Genomic DNA, 12,904 nt, shown 5'->3' on the forward strand with positions numbered 1-12,904 from the left:
GCAATTTATAGGGAAATAAATGCCCTTTTTCTTTAACCTTCCCCAAAGACGTTACATGATCTATAACACAAAAAGCAATGTCATTACAGCTTTGAAATGGGCTTTTGAAGACCAGCTTTGAAGTAGTAACTAAGAAAAGGTCACATCAGTTAACACTATTTTGTTAATGGATGTAATTTTAAGTTGATGCGTCTCTTTTATTTATTTATTTATTTATTTTTTCCAATCACGTTGAGAGCGTCCCCCAGAATCTCTGATAAAGCTTTATCTGTCATCTGCCACAAAGTCTCCGAGTCGTCGCCTGCATCTCGGCTCTCGCAGTCCTTCGGGGTCATGTTGCAAGGTTGGCTAATCAAACAGGGGGTTTCAGACTGATGTATTATTGACCAGGTTCTGATGGGAAAAAGTAGTCATCAAAGAGCGTCACGCTGATACGCTCCGCAGCCTTTTAGATGCAATTCCTTTTAAGTGCAATTGGCTGCTCTTCCAAGGCAGTGATGATAACCTAACCTCCACACCCTTCTACTTCAGGAGAAAATGTTTGATTCCAGCCTGGATGAAGTGCCTTCAACTACCACCTTTTAACTCCTGAATATGTAGGATTTAGTTAAGGCAATGATGATCTGGTTAACTCCTCTCCCATTATTGCCCTGAGGGCTTTCGGGATAGCACAGACACCGCCTGGGCTTTAGCACTAACCCCTCCTCACTTCCCTGCTGCAGATGCAAACGCCCTGCCCTGCCTGCCTGCGCTCTCCACACTGAGCAGTCACCTCTTTGCTTTTGTTGTGACATGCACGGATCTGGTTTAGGACCAGGAAGTCTCTCCACAGTTCAGAGGAGAGAGGAGCTGGAGTGATGAGTTTTAAGAGCCGGATTTGGGTTGAGATTGGTGCATGATTAGCCGACTCCTGAAGACTATATCAACACACCTCGCTCTCTCTCCACCTCTTCCTGGATTGTTCAGTCCCATGCACCATGAAATGAACAATTCCAGCTGAGCCCATTGGCAGAGCTTTGGGGGGAAACTCAAGCCTGAGATTGGGTTTAGGGATGTAAGCATGCAGCAGACTGGGAGCCGTCAGACGTCAGCAAAGGGCCTCTTGTCTCCTTGGCATACGGCTGTCCACCCAAACACTTATCCTGGGGTTTTGTTTTTAAAATACTTCCAGACTTGTTTTGGAGGAACCAGTTAGCATGATCTTAGCTCATAGTTTTTCATTTAGGAAAGAACTCAGCGAGAGATTGGACGCGGAGTCGAAGTCTGTGCTTATTTACCAAAATGGTTACCTGGGAGACGGGCCCAAAGTTGAAAAAGTCTGAGTCCAATCAAAGTTGTATTCGCTTTTGTTTATGTAATAGCATAAAAATCAAGCCTCGCTGCTGATTTAACAATGAAATTCTACAGTAAACAGAGATTTTATTCCTGTTTGCTTTGCAGATGTGAATCAGATATCTGCTTTAGACACAGTGTGTCAGGCCGACGGGAAGCACTGGAACTAATAAATCCTTCACAGATAAATGCTGTAGGTTTTAATCCACCAGTCATTCACACTTGAACACATGATTTAAGAGAGTGTGTGTTCTGCAGATGAAAGTCCAGCACATCTTATCGTATATCACTTTATACAGGCTCAGCTGACAGGCTGAACATTTGCTAACACAGAGCCGGTTTTGGCGTCCTCTGGGGAGGTTGTTCTTCTCTCGGGCTGGATGGATTCAAACCTACCGCTGTTGAGAGGAGAAATTTACCGTCACTGTCACTGAACTCCAGAAGAACCAGAGTGAGTGAGAGAGAGAGAGAGGACGTCCTGTAATCCCGTTTATAATAAGAAAGGATCTTGTTTTAATTGAAGCTGGCTGTGAGTGTGCCACTCCCTCCTGGCTGATGCTGAGTGAAGCCACGCTGGTGCCTGCTCATCTAGCAGAACAACACGGCCGGCCCCTGCCCGTCTCCGTCTCCCCAGCTGTTTTGCTGCCTGTCGCTGCACATGGCTCCGATTTGCTGCCTTATTAAAGAGTGCGCGCCTCCTCAACTCCTGTAAATGAAATGCCCAAAGAGGCCGGAGTCCGTCCACTCACCTCTTTGTCTCTGGCCTGTCTAGACAACAGACACGGTTCTGTCTGACGTAGACAGAAGCCAAGCAGCGGGATTGATGCGTGGACAGCTTTGATGACAGACAGCAGGAGTTTTTCATTCCTTCCTGAAAAAAAAGGAAAAACCCTGGGCCAATAAATGCACCTAAAGTTGCTCAACCTTTTTTTTTTTTTTTTTTTGAAAAAAGGAGAGCAGTTTAGCTTTTCTCCAAAATAAGTGTTCAGGAGTTTCTGTAAGGCAACCACCATGTTTACATGGCTCTAAAGCTCTGCGCAAGGCCAAATGTTATATATACAGTCAAGGCTATCTGAGAAACCAGCGGACATGGCCTCCGCAAACACAACCAATCTCTTAATCTCTCTCCGTTTGAACCTTCCTTTTGCCTTCGTCTCCTCGAGTAAAGCAGGGATAGAGCAGAGACATGTCTCATTTTTCAGAAGTGAGGCAGCCCTTTTAACTTGATTAAGACTTTTTTTTTTTCCATCCTCTCAAGAGAATTTTTAAAAAATGTTTTAAGTCCAAATAACATGAGCACTTCTCCTGGCCGTGCCAGAACCCCTTTCCGCTTGGAAATATTTGCTTTGGACGCCAGCCTTGCCCAGCACACAACACAGGCAATTATGGGAGCTATTTAAACAGGAGAGATCTACTGACAGGCGACGCCTCATTTGAAGGGATGAAGGAATCAGGAAATGAAACCTTCATTGATGCGCTGAGGGTATGGAAAGAGAATTCCCAGAGGTCCTCTGAGGCGGGTTGTATATCTCATGGGTATTTTGTGCCTCCGTCGAGGACTGTTGTATTTGTGTAGCCTTTTACATGTTTGAATTTTGTGGGATCTGTGTGTGTGTGTGTGTGTGTGCTTGTCTGAAAGACAGGGACGGGTTGACTTTATGCATGTGTGAGGATGTTTTCCCATAAGTTGTGGAGTTTGTGTTTTTTTTTTTTTTTTCCGGCGCCTGTTAACAGTTTATCAGCAAAGGTGCAGCTGTAGGATGCTGGCAGCTTTCATCAGCTCAAAGGTCTCTTCTCTGTCGCTGCCACTTTCATGATAGAGAGATGAGACCATGAGGTCAACCTGCAAGCAGCCACACAGCTGAATGAAAGCCTGACCAGCATTTTTTTCCCCCTATACCTTGTTCTCCCTTTACTGTGACTTTAAGTCCAAACGTTAACTTTTTTTTTTTTTTTTTCTGTGTGCGCTTCTTCAACTGGCTGCAGAGTGATGCCTTACCCGGTCGACCTCAACTGACACGACACATTGTTTTTAGAGGGAAGAGACAGTTTTGCAAATGGAATGTGAGAACAGGAGAGAGGACTTGGCAAGCTGACGGGGGTCATGAGTGCTACCTGCCAGTGACCTACTTATCAACCCCAGAGCTTTCTGTCTAATCAGGTGCCACTTTGCATCCACAGTGTGTGTGTGTGTGTGTGTTTGTGCATTTGGTGAGGTGAATCCACATCTTTCCAAATTTCTGTGTGGAAAAAAAAAAAGAAGAAAGAAGAGAGAGACAGAGTGAAGTTAAACTTCTAACGTTGCTGGGCTGAGAATTCCCCAGAAAGGAAACTTAATCTAGAGGCCTTCTCAGACTGGACAAATAGACAGTAAATTAGTTTCGCATGACGGTTTATTAAAAAAAAAAAAAAGGCTTGTGTATACAGCAGATTATTGATGCATCGAGCAGAGGGATGGATAAGGTTCCAGTGTGGTCAGTTGTGAGGGACAGAGAGCCCAGGTCTCCGGAGGGAAGAGGGAAGGGAAGCCACAGCACAGTCACGCACACGGGGGGGAGGAGGACTGGGGCTGCTGCTTGGAGGCTGTGCTGCATGGCAAACATACAGAGGCAGCAGGGAAATGACATTGTGCAACATCTTTCATTTTTGAAAATCAACACATATTATATATATAAGATTACCAGATGTTCCACTGCTGCTCATTTGCTTCGTTTGTGGAGTCAGTCACAGAGTGAGTTGGAAAAAGAAAAGTTTGGTGTCATTAGGAGAGGACACCTGGAGTCAGCGGCTGTTGTACGTATTGTATGTGGTCAGTTACTCTTTCTTTCCCTGTGAGATCGAGGCCTCGGGCAACATCTTTGTAAATGCTCTGCTTCTGTATGCATTCGATATTTTATTTTCACTTTTTTTTCAGAAAATAGAAAAAAAAAAAAACATCATCCAAAATGGGTTTATAGCATCTGACATTGTAAAATGAAGTAATAAAAAGAAAGACAGAGGTTATATGAGGATATATGCAATAACCAAAGTAGTCCAGTACCTTCTGCCTCATGATACGTTCGCATTTGAGGTGGAATCCTATGGTTGCTTGTCACCTCCCACCCCCCCACCCCTCCAATCCTATACTCTCCCTTCTTGCCTTCCTCATCCTCCTTCCTCCCTCTCCCTCTCCCTGCATTCCTCCCGTCAGGGGGGCTGACAGACACTCGTCATCAGCAGGTACTCTGACCCAGGTGGATCAGGTTTCCCACTTGCCAGGGGATTGTGCTGCATGTGCATTTTTATGGCTTAGTGCTGCACATTTGGAGGTTTTCAGTGCAACTCTGGTGTGCTGCCATGTCTGATAACCACTAAGACAGACATGGCCTTCTCAGACAGCTTAAGACAAGCTCCTACAGCTTTTCATAATATCCAAACACCCTGTGCTTTTGGTTAGCATGACATTTATAATCAAACCACAACCTCAAACACAGCCTGGCCTGAGTCAAAACATGAGTTAATGTGAGTAAAAAATCTTTTTCTGTTTTTTTTTTTATTTAAAGTGAAATACATTTTCAAAACTTAATCAATTTTCATACCAGAGGGGGAAGATGAGGACTGTTTCAGTTTTTTTCTGCCAGACAGAAAAAAGGAATTGGTGGAGCAAATGTTAATTTATATTCTCACAAGAATTCAATTGCTTGTTACAGAAACTAAATAGAGCCGTTTTATAGCCATGTGTCGTTACTGATGGTGAGGTTTGTCATCTGGTCCACCACACAGCCAGACTGAAGTATCTCAACAATGATAAGATGATACAACATGATAAGCCGGGTGGCCATGAAACCCCCAAAGGATGAATCTTAATGACTTTAGTGGTCTTCTGACTTTTTCCTCCAGTGCCACAATGAGGTTGACATTTGTGGTGGTTTCAACCCAAATGTCTCAACAACTATTTGATAGATTGCTGTGAAATTTGGTTTCTTATGCTCATGTGCACCACAGAGCGTATTTCAGAAACTTCTGTCCTTCTCTTACATCCCATATTGTGCCATCACCAGGCCTGCTGTGTTGATGACATTCCTAGTATTGACTCCGGCTCTACTTTGCACTTAATGCTAATTACTAGCAAATACTAGCATGCTCACACACACTGAGCTAAAGATGGTGAGTCTGATAAACACTAGGGAATTGTTGATGTGTGGTGATTTTAGCATTTCCTTTGACTCTGTGTTGTAAAAAAGATGTTTTATAAAAAATGTCACCCGTGTCCAAAGGTTTTACTTTATTTGCCTCGACCTGATGATTACATCTTCTGTACTCAGCAGGTTATGTTTACATTTAGGGTAACAGTACATGTAGATACCTAAAATGTAAACATAACATAACAACCTTTCTATAATCCTTATGGCTTTTTGTGATTTACAGCTACTTATTCACTAAATGGGTCATGATTTGATCCACAGACAACCTTCAGACAAGCGGTAATCTGTGTAGCATGTTTCATTTTTTTTTTCTGTCTTGAAGTGATCTTATTAATTTTGAATTGTGTGTCTGTCTCCTGGCAGATGTGGATGAATGCTCAGAGGGCAACGGCGGGTGCCAACAGATTTGTGTCAACATGATGGGCAGCTACGAGTGCCGCTGCAGAGAAGGATTCCTCCTGAGTGACAACCAGCATACCTGCATCCAAAGGCCTAAAGGTTAATCACACACACACATACACACACACACTTCTGATTTATGCGTGCATGTAGTTTGATGTCGGTGAATTTCACTTTAGGTTGGAATTTACTCGATGTGACATAAGCCTGTTGTTGTTCAGGTCCTGGCATTTATTGAATAATATGATGAGTTAGTGCAGATGCACAGTCAGAGTGGGATCGGCCCTAACAGGCCTAAATGAAAGGTGAGTGAAGGTAAGTGTCTCCAGACTGAGGGGAATAAAAAAGAAGAAGAGAGGGATAAATCTCTCTTTGTTTTCCACCCACTCTTTTTTTTTTTTTTTTTTTTAAATTGAACCAATCTAGAGCTTGGCAGCGTTTTAAGGTATCGTGGTATGAGAGAGGCCTGCGGGGGACTGTGAGCAGAGAAAACAATTAAAGGTGTAGCCGCGGGCAGACACACCTTTTGTTTTTAGAGCATTCCTGTGGGATGGGGACGTGACAGAAAGAAAGTACAGAGCCAGCCTGCTCTGAGCCTGACTCATCAGACGCCGGAGCACCGCGCGGACATGCATGCGATCATAACGTCATAGCTGTCATCTAAATTTTGCATAGTGCCTTGTAGCAATTTTCTTCAGTGGCTGAATTTTACAAGTGTATAAAACAGCGGCGCAGCGGTTTAGATCGTGACAAATCCACTCTAGTATTTTATAAATTGCACAAAATTATATATTTATGTCAGGGGGAAAGAAGAAGAAGAAAAAAAAAGATTTGAGTTTCTTAGGTTTTTTGTATCGGAAAATAACAAGACACCAAAATGCATTTGTGTGTACATGGCTCCACAGCCTCTGCGCTTTGTTCGGTAGATTTCTTCAGATCAGAGAAAATGAACAGCTGCTATCGCTATCACAAAGCACATTTATTCAAGGAGTAATTATCCAGCTGTCCTCAGATTCCTCAGCTCCAACAGTTCAGACTGGGACTGCGTTGCAGATCTGTGTGGTTCCTACTAGGGGCCCTTACAGCATGTACAGCGGGGTCCATGTGTGTCTTCATCATTACCCTGCCACCCCTCCCTCATCTTTTGTAAGATAACTGCTCATGCTGGGAGTCATTAGACCGTGATGTTCCTTGAGTCCCCTGGATGGTGAACCGAGGATCTTGGAAGTCTGCTTTATGAGATCAGTCTGGCCTAGTGAACTGTCAATGTTTACATTTCATAAACGCAGTGTTATTTGAGTGGAGTGAAAAGCTGGATCATGTGTTTCAAAAGCACCACAACTACAATCAGCGGTGTCGGAGGCAGAGCAGAGCGCGAGCACCGGTCCGCTCTCACCAAACTCCCCGCGTCTCTCTTTCACTTCCTCTCCTGTTCTTGATAAATGCCCTCGGTTCCTGTTAATCTTCCACGTTCATATTAATTTTGTCTTTATTGCTTCCAGATGAGGCCGATTCGGATCGAGAGATTAAAGCGGCCATCAATTTATTAACTTGCCTCACTCATCCAATAGCCGCCCTGTCATTGTATCATTATTTTTTTGAAAGGCTAAGAGACAGAACAACTACTCATCTGCTTATTATTACTGCTCTTATTACAGCCTGTGTCTGGAAGAAAATGGAAGTGGTGAGGAAGTGGCTTTGCTAGGTTATTGGACAATAAGCCTGCAGAGCTGTTGCAAACACAGCTCCCCTCACTTACTGAAAAACCATACTCAGATGCCTTCGAGAAAAAAAAAAGAAAAGAAAAGAAAGAAAAATCATTGAGAAAATTAAAACTGATCTAATCTGCCAGCCAAGTCGCTTTAAATGCAACCCTCCATTCATTCTGCCAAGTCTCTTCTTAAAGAGCAAAGCCTGGGGTGCAGTTTGCTCATGAGCTTTATTGTTCTCATTAAAAAGACATCAGCTTTCCATTTCTTTCATTAATGGGTCAGGTGTTCCCTGGGCAACTACCGTGAGTCTTCCCGGGGCCGGCGGAGAGCTGGTCACTGCAGAGCCTGGCGCTACCAGTCTGTTTCCCCTGCTGGTAGGAAGCCCTTGTTAGCAGTGAGCCCGTGCCAATTAGGCAGCAGGGGTCTGCCAGGCTCTCAGCTAATGACAAGTCTGCTGCTGCTGGCCTGTCTCTTATTAGACCTGCCCCTGCCCCCCTGAACAGGAATAACTACGGCCAAATGAAGGCTCCATCGTCTAGCTGGCCAAAATGTAACAGTTCATTTATTCTCCCCAAACATTTCTCCCAGTCAAGAAATGAAGCCTTTGAAAGGCCAGCCAAGGTGCTTAGTGGTTGATAGGAATGCCATTTAGGTCAAGAAGGGTTCCACTGCTTTGCGTTTGATTTATTGTCTCTTTTATATAGGAGGATAACAGGAACGTATGTGTGCGAGACGGGATCCAGCGCAGTGGAATTCAGATATTTCAGGCCCAGTCAACCCACACGTCCATAATTTTAGTCCTCTACATTTCTGAATATCCGGTAGGGCAATTACCTTAAGTGTGCACTGACGGGCTGTTACGTAAGTCACGTATGCAAACTTAAGTATTCAGTCATTTTGTCTTCAGCTCAGACGACACCAAGTGTAATTGTTTGATCTGAAAGTGGAACTGTGAGCTGCGTAGAAGCCACTGATATGACCACAGCACGGAGGTAAAGACGGAGGTGTAACTCTGTGAGGAAAACTGTGGATATCAGCGAGGAGTTCACACCCGTCTGTCGTCTGTTGATTACATAACCGTCTGAAGCTCATTGCAGAGAACTTTGATTACCTGAGCCCCGAGGCCTCAGTGTCACCTTTCACTGCAGGCGCAAATCTGTTGATAGACTGCACCGCACTCGAGTCCCCAAAGTGCAAATTACAAACCAGCGAATATAAATGAAGTGAAGAAGTCAAACTAGAAGGAAATCTATCATACAGAAAGCAACTAAAGTCATGTCAAATGTTGACGTGTGGAAATGACACATTGATCGCATAGTTAAGAGTTAATCAGCAACTATTGGCATAATCGGATCAATGGTTTTGAGCATGAATGACAAACATGATGTTTTCAGCTTCTCTTTTTTGAGAATTTGAACTTTTTTATCTTTATATATATTCATGAACCAGCAAGTTAATGTCAGCCTCACTTCACTATATTTTCACTATTTTCCTTATGGAGAAACTGATCTATAGAAGACTTATATAATAGGCTGCTACACCACGATATATTCAAACTTCAGATCATTTTGCTTATATTTATCATATCACCTATTGCCATGTTAGAGTATGAAGTAATATAACAATTTCCTGTTAAAATCGGCCCTGTTTCTCTTTACCAGCCACCTGGCCGAGGATGTAAGTGGAGCTCTCGTCTGTACAGTAGGCCTTGTCTTTCCAGGAAATGTTTACTTTGTCAATGAAAACCTCTTCCTGTGTTTACAACTTTCATTAGTTTCCCAAAGGGGTTGTTACCCCTCGTACAGCTAATCTCTGCTCTGTCTCTCTCAATCTCTCTCCCTCAATTTCAAATATGAACGCAGTGGACATGATGGACGTAACCACACACACACACCCCACTGACACACACACAGCCTCACGCAAGCACACAACTCAATAATTTTCAACTTAATCCTGCTGGAGGCACATTCAGACACGTTCTATTATGACATTTAGATGCAGACCGTGGCGTGTCGACTTCAGGATGCCGGCTAGAGCTGCAGCAGTGCAAGGAATTTTCCAATAAATGTGATCAAATCCATAATAAATGGCCGCATCACATTCTCAGTTAGATTTGCTCTGCAGCCTTGACATTCCTTCTGTATGAAATCAGGCACGGGGTCACTGAACTCTGTTTTATTGTTTTTTTTTTTCCTTATCACGAATGGCTAAAAAATCCTCCTTTCTTATAATGTAGTATCCATTTAGCAGACCGTAGCACATTTTAGCGTCATGAAGTCATGCGCTGCTAACGGGCCAGTTTCCATCACTCCGATGATCCAGTGTTTAATATTGCAAAGTCAAATATAGTCTAACTATTTGTATTTGAATGCATGTTCTTGTCTTGTGACGTGTGGTTTTCCCAGTGTGCAGGAGCCGACCTGGTTCTTACATGTTCCCCTTGGTAGGTCTCAGCAGGCCTGCCTGCCTGCTTGTCTGTGCATTGGCCACAGAACTGTTTTTACAAGTGCAGAAGTCGCTGCTCCATTGCTCTGCAGCCCAACCGTATAACCAGGCTCTTTTCCTATTCTAGGGAAGTGGAGCGAGAGGAACGCCTCGTGCTTCCATTGCTACCTATTAAGTCTCTCCCCTAAGTCCAGCAGCAGAGACGAGGACACACAGGACACTTTCATGTCCCCCTTGTCTTTCCCGTGCCCACCCCTCCCTCTGTCCTCCTCTTTTTCCTCCCTGTCTCTTTCCTACATTATCTCCCCTCATCCTCCCTCTTTGTCCAGACTTTCACAGGCCTCATGCCCCCACCCCCCACTCACCCCCCCTCACCCCCACCCTTGAACAAATATACATCAGTGGCTTGGGCTTTAGCAAATGTTGGCTGCCTTGCCACTGAATTCTCCGTACCTCATTTGAGATGGGCATCCCTTTTGCTCGTGGGTTTGTTGAAGGCCATCTCTTAGCTGGCCAGCCCAGCATGCTGCTGCGGACTGCCTGAGTGCCAGTGGGGTTTTTCCACTAACACTTGGCTGTCATGGCTTTAACCAGAGGGCCAGACTGAGCTCTGCAGAGACAGACGCCTTCTTCACTTGCCTCTCCCTTTTGATTTTTGGAAAGAATGCGGCTCTGTAATAACATACTGTATCTCCTATCTTTTGTATCTGGATATTATAGAAAGCCAGCAGCCTGTGCTCTGCCGCTGTGTTGTCTGTTCTGCTGGGAGGATGCCTGGCTCCTCTGGGACAGCATGTTGAGGTGACCTTGATAGAATGAGAGGAGTGAAGGGGAGAGTGGCAACGTCCCCAGCAGGTGCTGCACGACTGTCGGTGACACAGATGGGCAGACGCTCAGCAATGCGCGTGCAACACGCATACATTATGCAAATAAACCTGTGTCAATGCATACATTAATATATACATCAATGCAAGCACACTTGAGAACATAGGAGACTCTCCAGAGCCTTTTCCGCTCCACCATATCCTTCAAGTATGTCACTTAAACTGGTCGAGTTTGGCGCAGAGCATGGGCGAAATGTTTGTGGTTGGTTTCAGCACAATATCGTAATAAAAGTTGAACATTAAGCACTTTTGCAGTGACATGTATCCGTCCAGAATGCTCTCTGCTGTCTTTTCCATTCTCGGGTTGTTTATGCTTTCCATGGCTCCACGCTGAAGAAGAAGAAAAAAAAAAAAGAGGAGTGAAATGAGCAGCCTCAACAAGGCCTCCGGGAGCTGGAGAAAATCAGTGCTCACGCAGCAGACCAAACAGTAGCACTTGGGAGTTGGTGGGGAAGAGTTACTTCCTTGACCGCCTGGCTGCCCCGTCGCTCTGCTTGACCATCTGCGTCGCAGCTCAGCCCAACCCAATCCGGTTCAGCTCCTTTTCCCATTCTCCTTTCCATGCGCTGACATTTTTATCCTCCTATTAAAACTTTTAAGGGCCCATTATCTAAGAGGAAGGAATGTTGCTTTAATAGTGTGGTGGCTCCATGCTTAGGCCCCTTCTTTTCAGTTTGTAACCAACTAACACTAGCTAGCTGCTTAATGTTCTCCAGCCAGTGTGGAGCGAGCAAAGAGAGGGGACCGTCTCCCCCTCTGAGACGTATGACAGCAGCTCAGCCTGGACCATGAGCACCTCTTTTCACTGCCCCCCCCCCAAGCTCTCAGAACAGACTATAAACCCTTGGCATGCCTTCCACTACTTCAGCCCCATTGTTTCAGTCTCTCCACTTCATGGTTCTCAGGTTTAAGAGAGCTCACAGTGCCGTGGTGAAGAACTTGTGGCCCCCGTGGATCTTTTGTCTGAGGATCACAGGAGTCGGCATCTTAGCCGGAGCACCCATGTTAACTTTTCTTTCTTTTGCACAGTTCCTCATGTCATGTTAAAGCTATGGAAACTTTACTGTTGTTTGTGGGGGTTTTTTTTTTTGGTTGGCAGCTTTTACCTCAGGAGGAAGTCTTACAGAGCCTGTAGCTTCTGTGCACAACAGGTGGTCAAGGAGGATATATATTTATTTCTCAAAATACAGATTTTTTTGTGTGAGAACATTGCTTGTGTTTAGTTAGTAGACTCTCTCTTAGATCTGAGCTGGTTGTGTTGTGCAAGAGCTGGAGAAACAACCTGTGCATTCGTACCTCACACCGCCGCGGCTTTTAAATTACAAACCACTGCCTTAAACTGTGATTTCAGCTCCAATCAGTCTCTCCAAGGGACCGACCATTTAGACTAACTCGCCCTGCAGGAGTTGCCATCATCAGTAAATCTTTAAGTTGCCTTGTTTTGTTTTCTTCTGTCGTCCTGACCTGCTGCTTTTCAGGAAAAGCCGCTGTGTGATGTGACCTGCACTTGATGCCATGTCCTGCAGGCGCCCAAGCTGATCCCACATATTAAGTGGAAGCTGCACTGACTCAATGACAGACACACAAATTGATTCTGCTTCAGGAGTAAGAGAAAACAACTTATAGGAAGTTGCTATATCCCCAGAGGATGATGCTGATATTTCTTTTAGGTAAGAAAAGGTGCAATAAGAGCTGGACTGGATGTGCTTTATGCCGTATCCTTAAACCTAGCTCCTCAGTCAGCTCTTTCACCTGTTTTTTTTTTCTTCTTTAAAGGGGAGAGCTCAGTAAGAAAAATGAGATGTTATGACACATTCTTCCTTACCGCTCAGACACGAGGTTACTCCCTTGGTCCTCGTCTAGCATCCAAAATATCAGTATATTTTGTTACAACACTCACTATTACCTAGACTGTGTAAGTAAAGCCAGAGATTTATTGGCTTCACCT

The 12,904-nt window shown here is 44.5% G+C and overlaps 1 protein-coding gene across 2 annotated transcripts in view; it reads left to right on the plus strand.

Moving 5' to 3' along the window:
* The window catches only part of scube3 (signal peptide, CUB domain, EGF-like 3), a 71,763-nt gene that overhangs the window by 24,628 nt on the left and 34,231 nt on the right, over positions 1–12,904 (plus strand). For both annotated transcript variants that reach the window (XM_083975549.1, XM_083975550.1), the window contains exon 4: positions 5,880–6,014. In XM_083975549.1, coding sequence (XP_083831675.1) covers positions 5,880–6,014 — 135 coding nt within the window. The remainder of the gene's footprint in view (positions 1–5,879; positions 6,015–12,904) is intronic.

Source organism: Trachurus trachurus (assembly GCF_905171665.1).
Source record: "Trachurus trachurus genome assembly, chromosome: 7".
Classification (NCBI taxonomy): Eukaryota; Metazoa; Chordata; class Actinopteri; order Carangiformes; family Carangidae; genus Trachurus; species Trachurus trachurus.